The sequence below is a fragment of the Sycon ciliatum genome, chromosome 1 (assembly GCF_964019385.1).
Source record: "Sycon ciliatum chromosome 1, ocSycCili1.1, whole genome shotgun sequence".
Taxonomy (NCBI): domain Eukaryota; kingdom Metazoa; phylum Porifera; class Calcarea; order Leucosolenida; family Sycettidae; genus Sycon; species Sycon ciliatum.
Window position 1 is genome coordinate 88,971,909 of NC_088643.1, and position 24,733 is coordinate 88,996,641.

The 24,733-nt window shown below is 46.5% G+C and overlaps 1 protein-coding gene and 1 non-coding gene across 2 annotated transcripts; both read left to right on the forward strand.

The window, feature by feature from the left end:
- LOC135806270 (ER membrane protein complex subunit 1-like) lies at positions 1–24,683 on the forward strand. Its single transcript, XM_065320431.1, has 27 exons — positions 1–268; positions 354–481; positions 1,200–1,259; positions 1,693–1,789; positions 1,950–1,996; positions 2,561–2,657; positions 2,748–2,868; positions 3,004–3,044; positions 10,402–10,513; positions 10,966–11,169; positions 11,519–11,590; positions 11,814–11,918; positions 12,393–12,489; positions 12,813–12,935; positions 13,698–13,753; positions 14,749–14,913; positions 15,101–15,301; positions 16,251–16,589; positions 16,890–16,971; positions 17,390–17,497; positions 18,689–18,801; positions 19,179–19,258; positions 19,609–19,739; positions 20,058–20,142; positions 21,582–21,651; positions 23,481–23,556; positions 23,940–24,683. The coding sequence occupies exons 1-27, from the start codon at positions 177–179 to the stop codon at positions 24,098–24,100; spliced, it is 3,063 nt and encodes a 1,020-aa protein (XP_065176503.1). The 5' UTR covers positions 1–176; the 3' UTR covers positions 24,101–24,683.
- On the forward strand, positions 15,419–15,490 carry Trnae-cuc (transfer RNA glutamic acid (anticodon CUC)). Its single transcript has one exon. It is a non-coding gene; the product is annotated as a tRNA-Glu (tRNA).
- Positions 24,684–24,733: the final 50 nt, after the last annotated feature.

Below are 24,733 nucleotides of genomic sequence, written 5' to 3' on the forward strand. Positions count from 1 at the left end.
TTTTCTTGGGAACGTTGTCACTGACTCTGCAGATCTGATCTCATCTTTGAAGCTGATCAGTGAACCAAAATACACAAATTCGAATCATTTTGTACTTCAAGCTTGTGTGAGGTCTGGAACGAATCGAGCTGTGGTTGATAGAGAATGATATTTGAGTAGCACACATTTCAACCACCATGCGCTTCCACGGATTAATTGTGCTTCTGGTGATATGGCTCCCTGAGTGCGTGTTTAGCATGCACGCCGATCAAGCAGGACTTTATGATTGGTAGGTGATAGAACTGTTTCTCTCAGCGATGATATTGTTGGCGTTGTAGATAGTTGATATCAAACGTGTTCAACGTTTACTGCAGGAGACGACGTTTCATAGGTGCAGCAAACTTTGCTAGATTTGACCAATCATCGCACAGCAGTAGGAGAGTTGTACTGGCTACGCAATCAGGTGTCTTGGCTTCCATCAATGCCAGAACTGGTCAACTTGGTACGTGGAAAACTTTTTGTCACAGCATCTTATTTTTTTGCGATGCTTCTTGAACATTGAAATATTTTATTTTATTTTATAGATATAAACGCTATGAATGAAATAAGGTGCACAGTCATGAATTCATATGGACCGCAGCTGATCCTATTCTTAGCGTTACTTATGCCATGGCCGGATCGTGAAATGATTAAAAAAACGCCATTGCAATCGTACATGCAGCATGGCAAGGGTAGAACTGGCAGCTCTCTCGTTTCAATCACGTGATACAGGCAAATCACCCTCTCCGTCCATTGAAATGAGCTGTGGATAAATTTGGGAATCAAAAGCAGAAGCATAGACTTCCAACTATGTCGGCAGGCTGGATGTCAGTATCTAAAACTTGGAGTCGTGTTGCTGGTGGGGTGAGCGAAGTCGGCCAGAGAGGGCATGTGGTGGAGAGTTTGGACTGAAAAAGCACTCTATTTCCCTGAGTATACGTCGCATCCAATTTTGTAAGTCGTACCCCCATTTTTAGATCTCTGTCGTAAAGTTTCAGTGTGTTTGCTGAAACGGTCCCACCCTGGGTCTCTTACGGCACTGACTGGGTTGTGCTGATTTTCCTCGCTACTGGGTGTGTATGCCAAAGTAGAATTGTGTTTTGAAATCTGCAGTAAGATACGATGACAATGTGTCGAATAATGCGTTTTGCATGGTGTTTATGTATGTCCTTTCTTTCCAGGCTGGCGCCAGGTATTTGCAAAGTCTGATGACATCAATGCATTACAGCATCGTGGAACAGGTTGGTAGTTTTCTGCATGTGAACGTAGCGATGGTCAGTGCACCGACACCTCATTTATCTGGGCAGTCCGGGACCAGGCACTGACCATGAGTTCAAGCATGTTTGTAACTCCGAATCACAGGCATTTGACATGGGAGGGCCAGCAGTATGGCATATTGATGTCATCACTTCGACAATAAAGTGATCAAAAGATTCCATATTGCATCCACTAAAACTCATCCAAAGTTGCCTGGTGGACCAAAGCGCTCATAGCCTCAGTTTCTGAATGAGGTATGAGTGTAGCTGCGATGCAGTATGATAAATGATGAGTGGAGAATATCATAGTGGGAAACTTCTTACAAGTATCAATTCATGTCAACAGGATTTGTTAGTAATTGCTCCTTTTGATCTCCGTCTATGCCATGGTATGTGTGTGTGTGTGTGTGTGTTTTAGTGCTTGCAACATTGTCATCTGGTGGTCAGTTGCTGCGTGGCTGGGACGTCGCCACCGGTAGTTTGGCATGGGAGACAGTTGCCTCAGAAAGCAGACGGTAAGTCAAGGCGTTTGTCAACTCGCTGCCGAGCTTGGACTGCGACATGCTGCACTAGCACGTTGCCACTATGCTCTGTTCGTAAATACCACATGTATCTGACTGGTGTTTATGCTTGCTTGACTGTACAAACTGCTGCTTCATCCCTTTGTGTCTGTAGGAAAGAAGATAATGTGACATCTGCCATTCTCGTGGAGAGTAAATCAGGTGAAGCATAGTGCTGTTGATGATCGCGATTCCTGCACCACTACATGTTTGTACTTTTAAATGTCTTCGTCATCTGCATTTGTTCCATAATGCCTCACAGTAGGAAAGTGGTGGTGATTGTGCATCGTACAATGTGAGCTCTCAGAACTGTCTTGTGCCCGTTATATGGCTGGCGTTTGATGGAGTCTGGGAGACTTGCCAGTAGTGGACACACGAATAGTCGCGGCAGCGAAATAGGGAAAATCAGAAAGATGTTCAGAAGATGTTTGTTGCGACGGCATGTGCCTACTTGCCAAGCTTGTTATGTGATTTTCATTTTCCAGTCTGCTGGCATGCTCTCTGGATCATGTACCTTGCTTCCCGGTGGCAGCGGGCCCCGTTGTGTGAATTCCCACCTGGAAGGAGGAGTCTTGATTGAATCTGTGCTTGCCTGCTTTTGTTCAAGGCTACCTCCATGCAGAATTGTTGGTGTGACGGAGAACAGAGGGAGTTCAATGGCCCCCGAGTCTGAACTTTCACCAACTTGTTGTCATGGCCGTGTCATTTTCTCTTTGTTGTTGACAGGAAAGAGTACTGCTATTGCGGTATTGCTTGGCGACGACCTTCAGCTCTACTCTAGCAAATCTGGACAAAGATTATGGGGAGTTTCACTCTCTGAAAGGTCAGTGCATAGGAATATTGTACATCTTTGTTTTGAAATTTCCAATGACATGTTTAAAAAAGTTTCACTTGTTCTACTTTTGTGCTGCAGCTCTTTGAAATGTGATTTTATTCATGCAACGGCGGGTCAGTTGCGGGCTATTGGAGTCAGCAATGACATGGATTTGACGGTTATTACCTATCATGCAACTAACGGTGATGTCGTGTCAAAGGTAAGCTGCTGGTCACTGCACGGCTGTGATTCCTTCTGTGTACGTTGCCATTGGATATGTAGCATTGCTGCCTTGACTTTGCTTGATTCCTTCTGTTTGGTTCTCTCCTGTGCGGTGCGGTGTGATGCTGTGTAGCATACGTTGCCGGCAGCATGGATATCTAGTAAGCCGCTTGAGTAAGTACAGTTCGGTGCAATGCGTTTTTCTACGTTGTACAGCAATACCATAAGAAGAGAGCACCCGGTACCCCACCACCTGTACCCTTTCATGGCCGTGTTCTAGAGGTGGAGTAGATGAGCGAGTCCTGGTTGCAGCCTATTTTGGGGGTACATAGTACATGTACCATGTACATATAACACACTTGGTGCATGCTCATTTCACCTCAGAGTACTAGTACATGTAGTAGCGAGCAAATGAAATCCAGCCCCATGATTGTGCAGCCTAGTATGCGTGCCAGCAGTGTTCAGACAATGTGTCATGCCGGACATACACAATACCGATCTCAAGGCTACAACATATACATTCGCATTGCCGTAGTAACCCCACCAGGTCATCAACCAATATAGTTGATCCAAGTATCCATTCAGTCACACACGCTCACCTTGGTCATTCGAATAAGGTTGAGAGTCACTATGATTCCAGCTCGATTCAAGAGTGAAGGTCGAAGGAAGGTTGGTACTTTTGATCAGAAGCAGCAGGGGTTATATGATAACAAAAAGGATCGAGTTAGACAAAGGAGTAGTAAAGGCGGGAAAACCCAACCAATCAGACCATAGAGAGCTTGTTGCTATGCAGAATTGACCAAAGGGAGAAGACAAGGAGAAATGCGTATTAATTATGAATTAACTAAACAGCCAGCGTATACGATAAGACAGTTAGCAGATACAACATCCCGCGGCCCATGCATTGATAAAAGTGACAAGTAGATACAAAAGACAACTGCCGTACAAACGCGCGCTCATGAGGGGAACACGTTCACCCAACATGTAAACTAGTACCGGCAGAGTAGTTAGTTCGTCGTACAACCCGGGGAAGTTTGTCGTACAGCCCGGGAGAACCCGTCAGCTGCCGAGGCCGATATGACATCTCCCCGGCCTTCTGGGAGATTGCGTCCCGCAATCCTTAGCCGTACTCCAGTCGTTGGGGTGGTCTCCTTCTTCGAACTGGACGGTTGACACCAGCCGGTGCTACTGCAGCGTTAGCGGGAGGCAATGGTACTCCTTGAACTGGACGGTTGACATCAGCCGGTGCTACTGCAGCGTCAATGGGAAGTAGCTCTACTCCTCCAAACTGCTCGTCACGGCCACCTGCTCTTTCCGCATACAACAAGTCTGTGGTATCAGGCGTGTAGGAGCTCGGTTGTGGTGACGCAGTTCTGATCGGGTTCCTTGTCGGAGATGAATTCGACGCTTCCTCGCGTACAACCGTAGCGAGATGTGTTGGGCGTACACGACACTTCTTCAAGCGGTTCAAGCAAGGCACGTGCACAACTTGGCATGTAGCCGAGTCTGATCCCATATCACGGACGCGATACACAACATCAGACAACCGGTTCAAAACCTTGAACGGTCCCTTCCACAATTTCGCCAACTTGGTGCTGGTTCCAACTGGAACAGCGGGTACCAAGAGCCATACCAGACTTCCTTCCGCAAATTCCACCGACACAGCCCTATGATCATAGAGATGCGCCTGATGTCGATGCACTGCACCGAGCTTGTGCCTCACAATCGTGTGCACATCCGCCAAACGGGACCGCAATTGACGCACATACGTAGGTTCATCCAACTGTTCAGCTGGCGGTAAACCATACGCAACATCTTGCGGGAGACAGAACTCTCTGCCGAAGAGGAGATACGCCGGCGTGTACCCTGTGCTGGCTTGGGTGGTAGCCCGATACGCCATTAATGCTGCGGGTAATTGGACATCCCAATCACGCTGGTCTCTCTGAACATAGTGTGAGAGCAATCGCTCTAACGTCTGGTTAAATCTCTCTACCAATCCGTCACCCGACGGATGGTAAGCCGTTGTCCGCGTTTTCTTGATACCAAGCAAGCCGCAAACGTTCTTGAACAGTTTCGAATCAAAGTTTGCACCTTGATCCGTATGCAAGCTATCCGGTGCTCCAAATCTGGACACGAATTCGCTCACAAATACCGATGCAACAGTCGCTGCATCCATCCGTTTCAACGGATACGCCTCTACCCACTTCGTGAAGTAGTCCACAACGACCAAAATGTGACGATTTCCACCTGAAGTCTCAGGCAGTCCTGGAATCAAATCCATAGCCACACGTTCGAAGGGATACCCCGCCCAGGACACCTGTAAAGGTGCCCCTTGTCCTCGACCAACCGGTCGGGAGCGTCGACAACATGACGTGCACGTGCCGATCCAATCTTCAACGTCACGACTCATTCCATGCCAATAGAACCGAGTGCGAAGCTGGGCAATCGTCCGCTTCATACCCACATGACCAAGGAAATCGTGATACTCCTTCAAGATTTCAGTCCGCAGATCAACTGGGATCAAAATCTGAAAACGGTTGGGCGCTGAAATCTCAGGCTCAACCCATTCCCTTCCAATCACTCCGCCCTTCACAGAAAGATGCTGGCGTCCCCGCCAGTACTTCCTCAAAGTCGGACTGATTCCGGTCAAGTCAGCCGACTCGCCGTCATCCATTAGCCACTCAAAAAGCTGCCTGAGGTCAGGATCAGCTTGCTGGGCAATCGCCCAGGTCCCATATGTCCAGTCCCTTCGCTGAACCAAGGGTCCAGGAACGGTAGGAGCCACTTCTGTAACATTCATCACAGGTTTGGTCTTCTGTCTGGACAAACCATCTGCGTTTGAATGAGCCTTGCCCTTTCGATATTGCAGATCATACTCGAATTGACTTAGAAATTCCAACCACCTGGCGACAATCGGCGCTGGTTCTTTGAAGTTGTCCAAATGCTGCAATGCTTTGTGATCCGAGCGGACCAAGAAGCGCTTGCCGAGCAGGTAACACCTGAAGTGATTAAACGCCCAAACTACACCCAGCAATTCGCTTTTGGTAGAAGCGTACCTGCGTTCCGATGCAGATGTCAATCGACTAGCAAAGGCAATGGGTCGTTCGACCCCCTTCTCATCTTGCTGTGACAAAACAGCATCCAATCCCGTACCACTGGCGTCAACATCCAGAATGAACCTCGGAGCATCAGGTCCATATTGTGGATATGCCAGGGTTGGTGAAGAAGTCAACCGACTCTTCAACGTAGCAAATGCCTCTTCACACTCCTCGATCCATACGAACGCATGGCCTTGTTTAGTCAACTGAGTGAGGGGTTTAGCAACATCCGAGAAGTTCGGTACGAACCTTCGATAGTAGCCACAGAACCCCAAAAATGCCCGAATTTCCGCTACATTCGTAGGGTGCTCCCACGTAGCCACGCGGTGAGTCTTTTCCTCATCAGTGCTCACACCCTCTTCCGAGACCACATGGCCCAGAAAATCCACCCTCGCACGCAGCAAGAAGCATTTGGATGGTTTTAGACGCAACCCTGCGTCCAATAGCCGTTCAAACACCGCCTCGAGCCGCTCTAAGTGTTCGTCAAAAGTCTTTGCAAACACAATCACATCATCGAGATACACGAGGCAAATCTGCCACTGTAGCCCACGCAAGACAACACTCATAAGTCTCTGGAACGAGCTTGGACCGTTACACACACCGAACGGCATGACTGTAAACTGGTAGTGCCCATCTGGAGTGGAGAAACCCGTTTTCTCCTTGTCTTCTTCTGCCATAGGCAGCTGATGATAGCCGGAACACAAATCCAAGGTGGAAAAGTACTTCGCGCCACTCAGCGCGTCCAACGTATCATCAATCCGTGGGAGAGGATATGGATCCCGCTCCGTAACGGCATTCAATTTGCGATAATCAACGCAAAATCGAGTTGAGCCATCCTTCTTCTTAACCAGCACTATTGGCGAAGACCAAGGACTAGTAGAATCCTCTACCACCCCTTGTTCCTTCATGCCCTTCACTAGTTCACGGGTGGCTTCCCTTGAATTCCAAGGCAATCGCCTAGGAGCCTGGAAGATAGGACTTCTTCCCTTGGTGTTAATGTTGTGGTGTTGCACAGTCGTGCGACCCAATTCAGCAGAGTTCATCGCGAATACCATCCGGTAGCGACAGACGAGATCACGCAAGCGTGCCAATTCCTCATTCCCAATTGACCCTTGCCCACCAGGCTGAACACGAGACGTCTCCCGGTTCGCCTCCGCTGTGCCCTCACCAGGTTCATAACCGAGCTGCAGCTCGTCATCCCCCGACACAGACTTCCCACTCACAGGACCTTCTAGTCCAATGTTGAGCGCCGACCATAAGTCTTCGGAACTTCCCGAATCCCCCGTGGATTCCATTCCTATATGATCGCAATCATCCTCGTCTTCGCCCATGACACTCATCACGGCTGAAATAGGTAGCAGCTGTCCCACTCGGGCACCTCTTCCTAAAGATACTGACTCCTCTGAGCAGTTCAATACCCGAACGGGTACACCCTCATCTGTTGGACAAACAACCGCTCGTGCCAACAAAACATCCCCACCATCGATCAGACAGCCGTCTGGTTCGGTGATGCCACATGAAGGAACATCCTCCTTGTTCTCGATAACGGCAGCCACCGTCATTTCACAGTATGGAGGTATAACTACCCTATTCTTCAATCGAAGATTATGGCAGCGTTGTGATGTTCCCACCGTTGAAACTTCAGCCTTATCAGCCTTGAAGTTCAATTTCCCATCATTCGACGTGATCTCGCAAGGTATCTGCGATAGTACATCCCTTCCAATCAGGCAATGATACCGCAACCCTCGAATCACCTTCATCTCATGGACACAAATAGCATCCTGTATTGCCAAACATGCAGCGACCGTGCCACACACATGCAACCTCTGACCATCCGCACCGCAGAAGCCAGTCGACTTCTCTGGTGGTTCCAGGTCGCCCAACATGTAGCCCAACTGCTGCGAGAGGGTCTCAGAAATTAGACTTACTGAGGAACCCGTATCTACCAGTAACTCTACTGGCAGCCCATTAATCCTTCCCTCAATCATCATACCTCCGTGGCTTTCTGCTGCCCTGCTCAAGGCAGCGACCACTTCAGAGTCATTCTCTAGAGCATCCGAGACAATCGCCTCAGTTTCTGGACCCAGCACAGTTTCTTGATCGCAGACGCGGCCCGCCGTCTCGATCAATGCCCGTTTCCCGCCGGTCGGCGAGATTGGTACTCCCTTCCGGGTTTCATCAAGTCTGGACAGTCAGCTCTTCTGTGTCCCATTCGGCCACAGAACCAGCAAGTCAAACCCCTCGATTATTCAGGCCTATAGTGGTCAACTCTGTCCACTTGGTCCCCTCTCCTGAATTGTTGGTTCGGCCTAGGAGGGTGGGCAATCCTGTCCACCTGATCACTAAGCTTCTCCACCAACTTTGCCAACGACTCCAAGGTAGGGAGCTCTGACGGTGCAACCGCAGCCGTCACCAATTGACGTGGTACGCCATACGCATCGTCCATTCGGCCGTGCGTGCCCTCGTTCCCCCACACCCTCTCCAGATGGTTAGCCATCTCGATCGTTTCCTGCACCGTTCGTGGTGCATTTTCCTGTAAGCGCAATCGCAACCTGTCAGGAGTCATGGAATCAATGAGCTGATCCCGCACCAACTCTCCTTGTACGTCTCCACCCATGGTCGGGTAAGCCCTGTGTACAAGACTACGCAAGTCGTCAGCCAATCGACTGACGTCTTCCTCAGGCTTGCGCCTTCGCGTTCTAAATTGCGACTTATATTGGCGGGCTGTCTCTGGTGGTGCAAACCTCCTCGACAAGTCCTCTACGACCTGAGGCCACTCCACTCGGCGGGCTTCAGGTACAGTCGCAACAAATTTTTGTGCAGCCCCTCTTAGCCGTACGGCTAAGTATTGAGCCTTTTGCACGTCATTCCACTCGTTCACACGAGCACATTGGTTGAAGTACTGCAAGTGCTCCACCCAATCCCCCACGCCATCATATGCTTCAGGCATCACTGCCGGCCGTACCACCATCGCCCCACCATTGGCACCCCCTACAGCAGCGTTCGCTGCTGCATCCGGAGCCTGATTGTGAGCCATGATAATCAGAAAATCGAGTGCGTTCGCTCTCAACAGGATATCTTTGTCTTTTGCAATCGCAAGACTGTAATACCTTTTCCTTGCCCAGTGGCGCCTTATATTCCCCACTTGCTACTTCGTACGGTGGTCCTCCGACCAATGAGAGCTATTCAGGTCACAAGTACTGCACAGTACATACGTTCGTATGTACTACAGTCGTCATCGGATCACACCATTCGCGTACGGGTCAGCAAAAATCATGGTCAAACTGGTCTGTATAGTACGGTATGGTGTTCAACCGATCACCAGTCCGCGCCAGTTCAACCCTCCTCATCATCAAACTACAAATCTGTAGTACGATACGGTGATCAACCGATCACCAGTCCGCGCGCCAGTCCAACCCGCATGCGCGAGAGTGTGGGCAGTTCTGTCAACACTCTCGCCTAGCCACATCCTCTCCAAAATAGGCAACTCTGCCTTCAACAAAGAGCAATCGCTCTACATTACGATCATTGTTTGCTGCCCGGCCGTCAAATCATTCGATCTGTTCGGTTAGACAACAGCCCATCTGACATCACCCCAAACATTCCAGCTTGTGAGGGCCTTCCGTAAGCAATCGCCTACAGAAGAACAGAACTTGGATCCTGGTCACAGCACCAAATATGTCATGCCGGACATACACAATACCGATCTCAAGGCTACAACATATACATTCGCATTGCCGTAGTAACCCCACCAGGTCATCAACCAATATAGTTGATCCAAGTAGCCATTCAGTCACACACGCTCACCTTGGTCATTCGAATAAGGTTGAGAGTCACTATGATTCCAGCTCGATTCAAGAGTGAAGGTCGAAGGAAGGTTGGTACTTTTGATCAGAAGCAGCAGGGGTTATATGATAACAAAAAGGATCGAGTTAGACAAAGGAGTAGTAAAGGCGGGAAAACCCAACCAATCAGACCATAGAGAGCTTGTTGCTATGCAGAATTGACCAAAGGGAGAAGACAAGGAGAAATGCGTATTAATTATGAATTAACTAAACAGCCAGCGTATACGATAAGACAGTTAGCAGATACAACATCCCGCGGCCCATGCATTGATAAAAGTGACAAGTAGATACAAAAGACAACTGCCGTACAAACGCGCGCTCATGAGGGGAACACGTTCACCCAACATGTAAACTAGTACCGGCAGAGTAGTTAGTTCGTCGTACAACCCGGGGAAGTTTGTCGTACAGCCCGGGAGAACCCGTCAGCTGCCGAGGCCGATATGACAAATGCAGCCCTTGACCTTACCGGGTGTGTTCTTGGACCTGGTACAAGTATATTCTTGATGTCGGATGTCACACGCCACCAATGTAGATAGGTCTACGGCAGTCTTCCAACGTGGCTGTGAATTTGTTTGTTTCGTTTTGCAGCTGTATTGTGCTGGGCAGCTCGTTCCTGGTCTGCTTGGATCATGTCACATTCTCTCTGCAAACTGCCGTGCTGGAGCTTGAAACTTCAACTTTCGTTGCGACATCACTGAGTGTAAGCGGCACACTCTTCTAATGTATTCCTCTAATCGTGCGTTGTACAATGTACATGCCAGGTGTTGTGTGCGGGTTTGTTGTGCATTGTACAATGTACATGTCAGGTGTTGTGTGCGGGTTTGTTGTGCTGAAGATACTTACGTGTATCGTGGTTGTGGGAGAAATTTGACCCCTGGTTTCCTGTGGCTCAATGTGAGCATGGACTTGCCTACTTTACGCCTGCATTTCAACATGTAGTACCCAATGCATGATCTTCACCATGCAGCACGTGGTGCATGTCCATCTATTCCCATAGTCACTGCCCAGGAAGGACTACACCATTATGAGTTGCTGGGTTGTGAGAAACATTTCCAGAAAACCATTGGAAATCCACGTTTTGATCAGATTTTGTAACTGTGAACTTGGCTGTATACATGTATTTACATCTGGTTTGTTTCACTTACCTTGCAGTCTCTGGGAGTGGACATGGACCAAGCTGCCATGGACTCTGTCTCGTTGAAAAGTCTGAATCTAGAAGCTAGCACCTCTGTTGGAGCATCACTGCCAGCAACACTTCAAATGCAGTTTCTACTCTCGTTGAATCCGTCACACAAACTACTGCTGAAAGTGGATGAGGGTTCGGCTGCTGTTTCACTTGTCCGAGAGTTTTCCAAGGTGTGTAATGTGACTGCCACTAATGGATGGACTTTGGTGTTCTTCTTTTATTTTTTCAATTTTTTTGTATTTTATTGGGGGAGGGGGGGGGGGTCGTAGCGCTGCTCATGTAGACCTGTAGCTGGCACAACTTCCAACTTTAACACTAGGCATAGTTGCAGGGTGTCTTCTTTGCACAATCATTGTGTAATGCCTTGTTGGGAATTTTCTGTTCTGCTGCACACAGCACACATCACCGTAGCCGTATTGGTTTAGTTTGAGAAAGTTCTTCTGAGTGTTGTTTTCTGTCAATAAATTGTATTCACTGTGTCTGTTCTGCCTGGCAATGTGTTGTGATGTATGTTTTCAGGCAAATGTTCAACTCTACCCAGCATTTTATGGTGATCAAGGGCACTTGTTGATGTTGGAACATGATTCTCAAGTGAGTAGATATTGCTCTCTGTGTCTGTGGTTGCTGCAGCTCTTTTGCCTTATTTTTGCTTTTGCAGCTGCTTTTTTAGGATAGAGGGATTGCCGAGCCGCAGTTTGTTAAAGGCCTTGAGTAGCAGATTCGTCGATTGTGCTATGAACTGAACGTTGAAAAGTGCTGTTGTGCACGAAGAGTTGCCTTTTCCAAGTATGTTCACTTGTGTTTGTTTGCCCAGAGTGAGTCACTGAACTTGGAATGGCTGGATCTGTCTTCTGATCGACTCGTCACTGAGCTAGCTCAGAAAGTTCATCTTCCTGCACATCACGGTGCACCAGTCGATGTAAGATAGAGAATGTGTTCTGTTGTGTCTTGGTCAGCTAACCTTCCCTCCCACTGTGGGTATCAACTCGATGCAGTTCTCTCATGCTGTGTTTACTATGTATAGTATACTGCCAATTTCAATGATGTACAGTATGAACCGAGAGCTAATTGGCCATTTTATTTTAGGCTGCAGAGCGTTTTGCGCAAAACCAATGGCATCATCATTTAGGAGTTTTGCTGGAGAACAGCACGATACCCCTGTGCACGTGCGTACAGCTCACCAAGTATATTTTGCACAAAAAAAATCACCTCAACGCCTCACCAGTTCTCCACTACGTCATTCTCCCTGGAGAGTATAGTGACAACTGTCTAAATGCAACAGCTGTTGCCAGACCATAGATCTGATCTATCTTATAGCTTTATGCGAACATGTTCTGATCAATTGAATTTACCTTTGGAATGCTGCTGATATGTGTGTTGTTTCTCTATGCAGACATGCATCTACCTATTCAGTAAGAAGGACTCTACCCTTGGCTACAGAGTCCTGTTGCAGACGGAGGATCATGCACTCTCGCTCGTCCAACAGAGCGGTAAGCTTGGCCAATCCACCTATTGCTACCAACTTGTTGTGTGATGGGTGCTCTTGATCGGATGATAGCTAAGAGTCGCTCAATGTGTATGTGCTGGACATGATGATTACAGGTGCATGGCTGGCCAATGTAACACAGTTCCTAGTACTGGGACATGTCTCGCTAAGTGCTTCAGGATATACTGTAGTACATGTACATGGCCTATCTGTGCTTGTCTGGTCGTACTCGCAGTGTTCATGGTTCACTAGAGGTGTACTTCCCATTGCCCAGTCATAATGCTATTCTACTTTTGTAACAACTATCCCGCTCTTTGCCTCTGCTAGCACGGCTGATGTGGACTCGAGAGGAATCATTGGCGAACATTGTAGCCACCGAACTGGTCGAACTACCCATTTCTACGTCAGAGGAGTTCTTTGAGACACTGCACGAGGAATTTGGTTCTGCAGGTATGTGCACAGCTGAGTTTTAACGCTCTACTGATGCCGGTGTACATGTATGTATGATGATGTGTGGAGCGTGTTGGTGGTGTGTATCAACACACGTCCTGGGAATCTTGACGGGGACGAAAGAAACGAATTAAAATGCACTATTCACATTCAGGCGTGCAGTAAGCTCAGTCTCCCCATTGCAAATGCTTCTGTTGATTTCCAGGCTCGCCTATAGACGATGTAATGATGCATGCGTATGCCCTTGTTTTCTTCGCTTCCGTGTAATGCGGCCGATGGATCTTTTGCCAACATCGAATTTGACCCTTGTTTATTTTTTGTCAGATTTTCATTCTTCAATAGTGTTCTTGTGGAAAGTTCTCATTGACAGAGGACACTAGCAATACACTGACAGGTGTCTGCTAGTAGACATGTAGGCTGTAGGCAGGAGTGTTCCAGCCACCATGAGTGCTGCTAGAATAAACCATAGATGAGACTATCCCACAGTTTATTCTTCGTCCAAACAAAAGTCTGCACAGCGCATCACAGACTGACTTGACTGAGTGTAGTGTATGTACAGTGCTGGCCAAAGAAATCCAACCTCATGAATAAAGTAGCGCCGCATTCAAGTGCACAGACCACTATGTGTTGTGCTAGGGCTGCGTAGCGCCCGGCACTATTTATTCATGAGGTTGGATTTCTTTGGCCAGCACTGTACATACACTACATACACTTGCTACTCGTTTGAGGTTTAATATGTTACCTTTGCTTGCTTGCTTACAGGAAACGTTCTGTCGGCGTTTGTGCAGCGTGTAACATCACAGCTGATTCAAGCCCAGGTATGGTTATTAAGTGTTTGCGAACCCATGTTCTGCGTACGAGAACAGCGCTATCTCACTGACTACGCCCCCGTTTATGCAGCTACCTCATTTATCCGGCAGTGACCGTATTACATGCATTGTGCTATTTGTACACTGTGCGTGTACAAAATCAACTGCATACAGCGTGCATGTGCAGAGCTGTATGTAGGATTTGAAGGAAGTACATCTGCCCTGGTACATCCATTGCATTGTGTGGAACTACTTATCCAGACAAATTTTCTTCGTTGAGCAGAATCTACTCCCTAAACCTTAGCAGATGTCGGATAAGGTACTTCTGAGGGGCTCTGCCCAATGACGTCCAGATATGTGAGGATATGGGACTGTATATGTAGTTGAGATGGATCTGCAAGAGTTCAAATTCTTTGCCCATATAGAGGTACTTCCGTTTGCCCTCGAAACGTCTGTCATATATTGATTTTGCCCTGCAGCTGTCTTCCACATACGGGAACTTGCTTCAAATTGGCATACGCTGTCTCCCATTCATGGGATCTCCCCCTCCCCCTCAGTCACAGAGATTCAAGCATGACCAGTTGCTTCCATAGACTAACGTTATTACATTGATAAGCGTACACTGTGAGAAAAGAGGGCTAGACCTTACCTCAATGGGTGAAGACTAAAGAGGGAACAGAATGTGGACATGCATCACGGAAAGAGTGCCATACTGAAGACATTGGGAGGATCTAGGAGATGTATTCCTGGCATGCGCTGGTACCTAACATGTACCTGTCTACAATGATGAAAATGATGGCATCGCAATCCAGCTTATGGCATACTAGCAATTGAAGCCGATGAGGAAATGGGCAGGGTGAGTGTTTTACTGTTAGCCGTGCCAGTGGCACATCTACTATGGATGTTTCTCTCTGTTGCTCAAGATCGGACTTCAGTTTGTTCTAGTTATGTGCTTGTGTGCATTGGGGCATTTATTCACTCTGCTCTGGACTTGCACTGTACAGCATTGGCTTACATCACTGCATGGCCGTAAGCAAGCACCTGCCCAGCGGCATGCCAGTGGTGAGCCTGCAGCTACTGATGCCGAAGAAAATGAGCACAAAGAAGACTTCTTGCGTGACCAATTCAACTTGCATCGGATGATTGTTGTTGCAACGGCGGTTGGCAAGGTAAGATTGTACCCCACTGTGTTTGGACTTGCTTGCACGGACTCATAGCGCTTTTCCAATGATCATTTTTCGTCCATTTCTATTATTAATTTTAGTAATGTCGCCATTAGGACTTGACCCTTTCCCCTCTAGTGCACTCTTGTCAAGTACTGTAATTTCACTTTATTTGCTCAACTTCTTTCTGTAGATATTCGGCATTGACAGTCGTGATGGCAGTGTCCATTGGCAGCAGTTTCCAAGAGGTCTCAGCCCTTTCCGCCAGGACCTGACATCCGAACAACAAGACCAGTATGGTCTTACACATCAGGAATCCTATCAGTTGATCGTCTTGCGTAGTGTCCAGCACTTCCCACTTGAACCACTGGCAGTTCTGTTTGCCGACAGCAAGGTACCATCAGGCATCACGGTTCAGATATTTGTGTGTGCTTGTTTGTGCTATTGAATGCGTACAGGGAAGGGTGTTGGCTCCTCTCATTTCCAATCTTGCAGTGCTGTTATCTGTAGCTCCCATATGGTCTAGTGGTTAGGATTCGGCGCTCTCACCGCCGCGGCCCGGGTTCGATTCCCGGTGTGGGAACATTTCTTTTTTTTGGTACTTTTTCATACACGTGAGATTTCAACACAGGCGAAGCAGAGATACATGTATGTGCATGTACACTTTACGTGGGAACAGCAGCCTGATTCTTCCTTTGCATCAAATTGTGAATGTCATGACCAAGACTACGAAAACCAGAATTGGCAACTCCGCATCTATGCTGGATAATATCACTTCCATGACGAAGGTTTTTTGTTCAGGTCATTAATAATCGACTCATTATGAATCATAGGATATCCTGTCATACCACTGGCACTGTATCACTCCGGTGATACCGGGAAATTCACGTGCATTTTCACCTTTTGTACAACACACAGCAATGGTTAGCAGGAATTATCTTGGTGAAAACTTGAAACGCTAAAAATATCCTTATAGACCGGTGTGAAATGTAGCAGAGGTGAGTCAATATGACCTGATCAAACAAAGTTGCTGTTAGTTCATTCTCTTAGAGTTGCCCACTCTGGTTTCTGTACTTGTGCCGTGACCAGGCTTCATTTGGCCACTTTTCATGCGTTCACCCCATGCTGCAATGCAATGAGAAAGCAGCAGCACTATCACATCAGGATGGAGGTGTGTTGGCTGTGGCCTTGGCGAATGGCTAGCTTGTTGAGGAGCTGGGTATCTGGCATGTCTCTTTGTATACCTTGATCTACAGTTCTTGCCAGATTGTTCCCTGAGTGTTTACTACTGGAACATGTATGGTGACCATTGGTATAATTATGTGCGTTGTTTCACTGTGTAGAGTTCCGAGTGCTCATCAGCAGCAATGCTCTTCTTCAACCCAATAACGGGCGAACAGCAAGCAAACGAGCCTAGCGGACTTGCCGCCAGTGTTGGCACATCATTGGGATGGAGCTGTCTGCCTTTCAAACCTGTCACAAGCGTCGTCCTGCCCGTGGTGGATGCATCAGCGCGTAGAGTGATGGCCATACTCGACCAGGACAAGCAGGTTCATATCCTGCCTGCATCCAGCGCTGCTGAGAAGTCTATCCTTGCACTGAGCCAGTCTGTGTACCTCTATGTTAGTGGAAGTCAGTCCAGTGTTGTGCAGGGATATCACCTGACACATTCCGATCAGACTGTGAGTTTGTGCCCATGTTATGCCCGTGTTATGCCCGTGTTGTGCCCGTGTTATGCCCGTGGTATGCCCATGCATTGTGTTCACTGATCGTCATCATCACCCCTGTATGTATCCAATGCTGCTGTAACCATTAGAACATTATGAAGGACGAATAGTGCATGCAATATTATATTGTGTGTACACTACCACCTCTGGTGTTACCATCTGGGGCCTTACTTGCTCTGTCTCTTTAACACAGGCTTTTCCTTGGGCAGGTTCCTGTATGCTGACTATGATGTTGTTGTGTTGTTGTGTTTGAAGGGATTCACTGCGACACCAACATGGCAGGTTACCATACCTAGTCACGAGCAAGTTATGTCCATCACGGGAAAATCCCAGAAAGGTCGGATTTAGATTTGTTAACATGTCTCTCATTTGTAATGTATGTGCTCAGGTCATGCCTTGGTAGTGTTGTGTGCGACTGGCCCTGGTTTGACCTACTGCCACGGCAGACATGAATTAACTTACCCCAAAACAAAAATTCTATGTGTAAGAACACTGCCCCTATGGACTGGGAACCCTGCCTCTGTGGGCTGGGAACAGCAGTAGCAACCTCACATTGGCCAGGTACATACTGGACTCACCAGGTATGATTTTTTTAAATTTAGTCAATGCTTCTTGGTGCAGCGAAGTGGCCAATTCTGCCAGGCACTGTGATAGTATGCTTACGTTATGCCTGCATGTACAACTCTGTGTGTGTGTGTGTGCGTGTGTGTGTGTGCGCGCGCGCGCGTGTGTGTGCGTGTATTTCCCCTTTACAGAAGTGATCAATTCTTTAGGGAGTGTGATGACCAATGGCAGTGTCCACTACAAGTATTTGAATCCCAACCTGTTTGCCATGGTGACAGAGAGCCGCGACAGCTCAAAGCGTAAGTCCTAGCCCTACATCAGTACAATCATGTACATGTACATAACAGAATTTTTTATGGAAATGCGGGCACTGTCAACTATGCAGCATGCTCATTTGTCAAAACGCCATGCTGGAAGTATTTCCTTGCCTTTCATGTGTCGATCAAAGAAAAAAAATCGATCGTATCGCATTATAGTGATGCATCGGATAGTAATAAAATCACGGAAATCAAAAGGGTACGCTATAGCCGTTACAGACTGTACACGTATATCTAGGTATTCTGGAGTGAGCGTACAGTTGCGTTGAAGAACTGAATATCATACAGTAGAACACCGATTATCCGACCACCCTGGGCAGCGGGCCCTGGGAAGGTGTTCGGATAATGAAAATGTGCCGGATAAGGAAAATCTCACCACATGCCGATGCATGTGTTCGGTATATCACAGTACAGTCATCCCTCTCTAATCTGGCACTTGTTTATCCAGCACCCTTGCAAACCAGCACACTTTCTGGCAAATCGGATTTATTCAGTTCGTTTTCTACGCTTTAATCCGGCACTTGAATTCCGCCTCCAGCAGCGATTTTCTGCAACAAATCACTCAAATTGTACGTTATTCGATTTTCCAATCCAGCAGTTGTACATCGCACACTGTTAGAGAGCATGGTACCATACACAACAGATGTAACATACACTTGGGAATATCCTATGCCAGTGCAAGGGATATTCCGGGGCCGGGTTGGAGGGCAGGACTTGATAATCCAGCACCCTTGTTTATCCAGCAGAAAATGCCGTTGCAAAAGTTGCCGGATTAGAGAGGGACGACTGTACCCACAACAACAACAGTCGTTTTCATGTTAGTTTTTGTAAGCTTTGTGAGTTTTTTGGCTGTACTGCCTGTACACAGTGGTACAGGCAGCGAGTGCGAGCTGCAACAACTAACTTTTCGTGCAAGTTCCCGAACGAAAATGCGTAGCCTGCGCCATGTGAGGTTCGAAAACCCATTCCGGACAATTAAATGGTCGGATAATCGATGTTCTACTGTACTCGATGTTCAGATGGCAATAATACTTGCTGGAGTTCCTATGATATGAATCGTCATACGTGCAGTTGATCATTAAATTTTAGCCTAATCTGTCATCTGGGGAGCAAACCCTTTCTTATAATCTGTCATCTGTGTGCTTTTCTGACAATATATGTTGCTGTTTCCAGCTGCCGTGTCCCTGTATCTTGTGGATGGTGTAACCGGTGCTATTGTCTACCATGGCCATCACAAGGGACTCAGTGGACCTGTGCACTTGGTTCACTCTGACAACTGGCTGGTGGTAAGTCAGTAGTACTCAGTGTGGGTGGGGTGTGTCTTCAACTCTTGAGAAGGTAGCGCTCAGAGCTAGGGTTTAAATTCTCGTATAGTTACCTGTATATGTGTCTTCCTATACACCCTGATAATGCTAGTGATTGACCACTGCTTCACGATCTTTATGTGGATGTATACTTAGCATAGACATATTACCGGCTACAAAGTTACGATTCTACTTATGTAGTAGAAAAATTCACCATCAGGAAAACTTCGTGGAATTCCATGACCAAGACTAAACTGTGTCGTTGGTGGTGTTGTTTTGTTTTGTGATTGACCTGGCTGTGGTCATCCTTATCATTGTCCGTATCAATGTTGTGCCTGTGTTGATGTTATTGCTTGCAGTATTCAGCATATCACAGCAAGCTACGTAGGTCTGAGGTGAACGTTGTGGAACTCTACGATGGTTTTACGCAGCCACCAACGTAGGTTGAAGAATCCTGTATGACTTGCTGTCTGCAACAGAACCCCTACTTCTAGAAATGAGGCAACTTATACTTCTTCTTTTTTTGAACTTCTCGGGTTGAGAAGCCGATTAAGGATAATGTGCTGTTGCCACACGTGTATCAGACTGTACATAGCCGGTCCGGTGTATTTTCATGCAGACTATTTGTAGGCCTGTTATCACAGCATGCTGTGTGATTGACCATTGGATACATCTATGCATGTTCTTTCCTGCCCACCAGATGCAGGCATAGAATACGGCCTTCTCATGCTTGTCTTTCTGCTTTTGATTCTGCCTGTTTGTTTGCCTCCCTGTCTTTTGTCGTCACAGGGAAGGCTTTTCTTCCATGAAAGCACCGTCTGATGTAACTGTTCTCACTCAATCATACATCTTCCGCACTGTCATTAACACACTGGCTGTGTCTTATACTCGACGTGGTGTGACGCATCGTGATATGCTCTGTAAGGTGTCAGCTAAGTATTAAAAGTGTCTTGATATAATATTCTGTTAGCTGTAGGTGTGCTTTGAAGTACACAGCTGCTCTACAACAACAACTTTTTATTGATGTTTTGCTTGCCGTGTGATACAAGCCATATCAATGTTGTTGTTGACAGCTGTTGTTGTTTCAAATCTTTATTCTCACGATAGTTGTTGTGGTTGTGGTTGTTGTTGTTGTTGTTGTTGTTGTTGTTGTTGTTGTTGTTGTTGTTGTTGTTGTTGTTGTTGTTGTTGTTGTTGTTGTTGTTGTTGTTGTTGTTGTTGTTGTTGTTGTTGTGTAGTTGGCTTGGAGAATGGTGGTGTGCTGTCTCTTGTCAAGTTCTTTATGGATCCTCGTCGACCACTTGATCCAACGAATATTCAGGCGTAAGTTTGTGAATTTGAGCTGGAATATGTAATATAGGCGGTTGGATTCTTGTAAAGCTCAGCAGATCTCAACTTCAAAGGAAACTGCTGTTATGGCCCCTATTAAACATGGAAGGAAATGCCCAGAAATGAAACAAACATGAGGGAGAGTTGGCAAATATCAACATCTATGGTGACCGTAAAAATGTCCCATAGTCCTTTCTGACCTTAGGGTGGGAGGTGTTTAGGATCTCTTGTTTCAGCAAGCTCCACATAGCGAGGGTGGTGCTCATCTCCTTTCCTCTATCGCCTTTCTCTCCCCAACCAAAGTCAGGCACCTAATCCCAGATGGGTCACCTGATATTATTAAAGAGAGGCCTATACCCCAGAAGAAGGGTGCTTGTATATTGCATTTTGAATGTATATACACGTGTGTGTGTGTGTGTGTGTGTGTGTGTGTGTGTGTGTGTGTGTGTGTGTGTGTGTGTGTGTGTGTGTGTGTGTGTGTGTGTGTGTGTGTGTGTGTGTGTGTGTTGTGGGAGAGTTCCAAGTGGACTTCTTCTAAGTTCTAGGGTACATGCGTACTCTCAAACTGGGATGCCAATGTATAGACTTCCCCAAGTTTTTCAAAGAGCTCATACAGTGCAGCATGCGTAAACACTCTGCACAACACATCTAAATCCCTGAATACCGTGAGTCAGTAGCTCCAAACCACCAGTCTTAGAAACCCGCTCGACACCATGAACTACTGTCCAGTGAGTATAGCGTATCCAAGCAGACTTGTAAATCAAAGACAGGACCAAGGGCGTTGAGAAGGTCTCCAAAGACGGGAAGACCTTGCCAAATGCATGTACATGTATTGTAAAGATAGGTGCACCCCTCTAGGGACATGCAGTGTACCAGTTCTGTTTTCCCTCAACAACACTGCTCAGCCTTCAAGTAAGTCCAATGTATTCTCATTCCTGCGTGTATTCACATGACATTGTGTTGTTGATTTTTTCTCTACGTGATAGAGCAGGAACAATGCCATTATTATCAGGGAATAATTTACTTTCAATCTTTTGCATAGCAATTTTGCTATGCAAAATCAAACTTGAATAGCAATTCCAAAATGTTGCGTAGCAATTTTCTTCAACACTTGACAACCGTCCTTCTGGAGAGCTAATCAGAGTGCAGGCTCAGATCACAAGTACACTGTAACACCTTGGTTGCAAACCTAGCCTGGTGCCAGGTTGCATAGCTCAGCACTTTCGAAGTTTCGTGCATCTATTTTTATCCCTAACAGACACACCCGCCATGTACACGGTGCATCATACCATCAATATGCATCCCAGTTTTCTGCGACACATTTCTGAAGTTGCTTCGCACCTCAGAAGAATTGCGTAGCAAACTGCGATGCGATACCGGTTAAATTATTCCCTGATTATTATCTGTGTTGTTCATTTATTTCTACGTTCTAGGGAGGGGACAATGCCATATTTACCAGAGCTGCCGTACAACACACTCTCACTTATCAACTACAACCAGTCGGTAAGACGCCAAGCAAGATGTGTGTTTTTGTTTATCTTACTCTGTGTACATTGTGTACTCTGTGTACATTGTGTACACTGTGCGTTTGATGTACTGGAGGCTATTTCAAAGTGGAAGATCATACTGGAAGATCATACTGGCAGATCATACTGGAAGATCATACTGGAAGATCATACTGGAAGATCATACTGGAAGATCATACTGAAAGATCATACTGGAAGATCATACTGGAAGATCATACTGGCAGATCATACTGGAAGATCATACTGGAAGATCATACTGGCAGATCATACTGGAAGATCATACTGGAAGATCACACTGGAAGATCATACTGGAAGATCATACTGGAAGATCATACTGGAAGATCATACTGGAAGATCATACTGGAAGATCATACTGGCAGATCATACTGGAAGATCATACTGGAAGATCATACTGGAAGATCATACTGGAAGATCATACTGGAAGATCATACTGGAAGATCATACTGGAAGATCATACTGGCAGATCATACTGGAAGATCATACTGGAAGATCATACTGGAAGATCATACTGGAAGATCATACTGGAAGATCATACTGGAAGATCATACTGGAAGATCATACTGGAAGATCATACTGGAAGATCATACTGGCAGATCATACTGGCAGATCATACTGGAAGATCATACTGGAAGATCATACTGGCAGATCATACTGGCAGATCATACTGGAAGATCATACTGGAAGATCATACTGGAAGATCATACTGGAAGATCATACTGGAAGATCATACTGGCAGATCATACTGGAAGATCATACTGGAAGATCATACTGGCAGATCATACTGGCAGATCATACTGGAAGATCATACTGGCAGATCATACTGGCAGATCATACTGGAAGATCATACTGGCAGATCATACTGGCAGATCATACTGGCAGATCATACTGGAAGATCATACTGGAAGATCATACTGGCAGATCATACTGGAAGATCATACTGGAAGATCGTACTGGAAGATCATACTGGAAGATCATACTGGCAGATCATACTGGAAGATCATACTGGAAGATCATACTGGCAGATCATACTGGAAGATCATACTGGAAGATCATACTGGAAGATCATACTGGAAGATCATACTGGAAGATCATACTGGAAGATCATACTGGAAGATCATACTGGAAGATCATACTGGAAGATCATACTGGCAGATCATACTGGCAGATCATACTGGAAGATCATACTGGAAGATCATACTGGAAGATCATACTGGAAGATCATACTGGCAGATCATACTGGAAGATCATACTGGAAGATCATACTGGAAGATCATACTGGCAGATCATACTGGAAGATCATACTGGAAGATCATACTGGAAGATCATACTGGAAGATCATACTGGAAGATCATACTGGCAGAATAGTCTCCAACCTCCTTTTAATATTGTTGTTTCAAATCTTTATTCTCACTGTTGTTGTTGTTGTTGTTGTTGTTGTTGTTGTTGTTGTTGTTGTTGTTGTTGTTGTTGTTGTTGTTGTTGTTGTTGTTGTTGTTGTTGTTGTTGTTGTTGTTGTTGTGGTTGTTGTTGTTGTGGTTGTTGTTGTTGTTGTTGCTGCTGCTGCTGCTGCTGCTGCTGCTGCTGCTGCTGCTGCTGTTGTTGTTGTTGTTGTTGTTGTTGTTGTTTCAAATCTTTATTCTCACGATAGCCAGTGGCCAATAAGAGATAATAGTGTAAGAAAGGAGAAAGAGTGAGTGTGTTGTTGTTGTTGTTGTTGTGCGTGTATTCATGCATGCTTGGGTGCTTGTGTGTGAACGTCTCTTCTAATCTATCTGTTTTGCTCAGGTGACTTCCGTTCGTCAGATACATACTTGCCCATCTGGCCTAGAATCAACCTCGTTGGTATTTGCACATGGCCTTGGTAAGTTGATACCGATAGACTCTGCAGATCCCAGTGGCTTGGCGCGGAATACTGCCCAGATCATAGAATTTCCTGCATATGTACGCACTTGATATTTCTTTAAAAAAATACTTTAGACCACATGTTACCTTTATGCTGGTGGTTGGTTCCATGGCATGGAAGCACATCCACCCAAAAGGTAAAGGGGCATGCCCGCTGCCATGGGGAGTTTACTGTAAGAAGTACCTCGGACACTTACACGTTCCTGCTGCCCTTGGGGGTACGTCTTATCAGAATTCTACTGTATTTCTGAGTTTGCCTTGACGCCTGTGGCGAAGTAATCGCATTGATGTTTCGTCGTTAACGTGTAAACTATTTTGCATGTCTGTATTTGTCAACTGCAGATCTCTTCTTCACTCGCCTCTCTCCGTCGAAGACATTTGACCAGCTTCCAGCAGACTTTGACAGACTATTTATTATAGGTATCTTGGTCCTTTTAGGTACAGTCACATTCGTTTCTTCTCGCCTCTCTGCCCGTAAAGCTCTCCAGCAGTCCTGGAAGTGATGACGAGTGTATTCGTTTTTTACCGCTGTAGGCTTTACAAATTCCTGGTCGTTGCAAGGCAGCCGGGTGGTGCGCCAACGCTGCACGTCCACACAGTTGTAAACATGGTGCTGTACCGGCACAGCACATTCGCACGGTCGCTGTGCTCTGTGTGATAAGTACTACTGATTCTACTGCTGCTGCTGCCACTGCTGTTTGGATCTGCAGAGCAGCTGCATTACATATCGCGTCACCACCTTTGCTATTGCTGTCATCACAGCTGGCTTCTGTCAGCACACACACAGCAACTGAACAGTAGCTGCCGTGACAATAAGGAGGCAATGTGCCACGCTCTCCTGTTTGGGCTGCCTTGAGTTGGTTTGTAACCGGACTATGATAACGTCGTGCCATTCAGTGTTTGTCATGTTTTTAGGCTTATTGTGAAGCATACTGTGTGCCGACTGGACCAGATGCTCATGGTCTACGTGCCACTGGCCTCTTCCCAATATCACTGAGCTCCTCTCTGATACACGATGTGCCTTCCCAGGCAACATGGATGATTTTTTTTGTATTTTCTCGAAAATGATCAGCTTTCCAAAGCTCAGAGCCGTTGCTTGATGTATGAGTGTGTAGGCACAGTGTGCGACAGTGCAC

Bases quoted from the DNA above. Each gene is read 5' to 3' on its own strand.
- LOC135806270 (XM_065320431.1), top strand. From the start codon at position 177: ATGCGCTTCCACGGATTAATTGTGCTTCTGGTGATATGGCTCCCTGAG. The intron at 11,591-11,813 runs GTGAGTAGATAT...TTGTTTGCCCAG, and splicing joins TGTTGGAACATGATTCTCAA to AGTGAGTCACTGAACTTGGA. The intron at 12,490-12,812 runs GTAAGCTTGGCC...TGCCTCTGCTAG, and splicing joins CTCGCTCGTCCAACAGAGCG to CACGGCTGATGTGGACTCGA.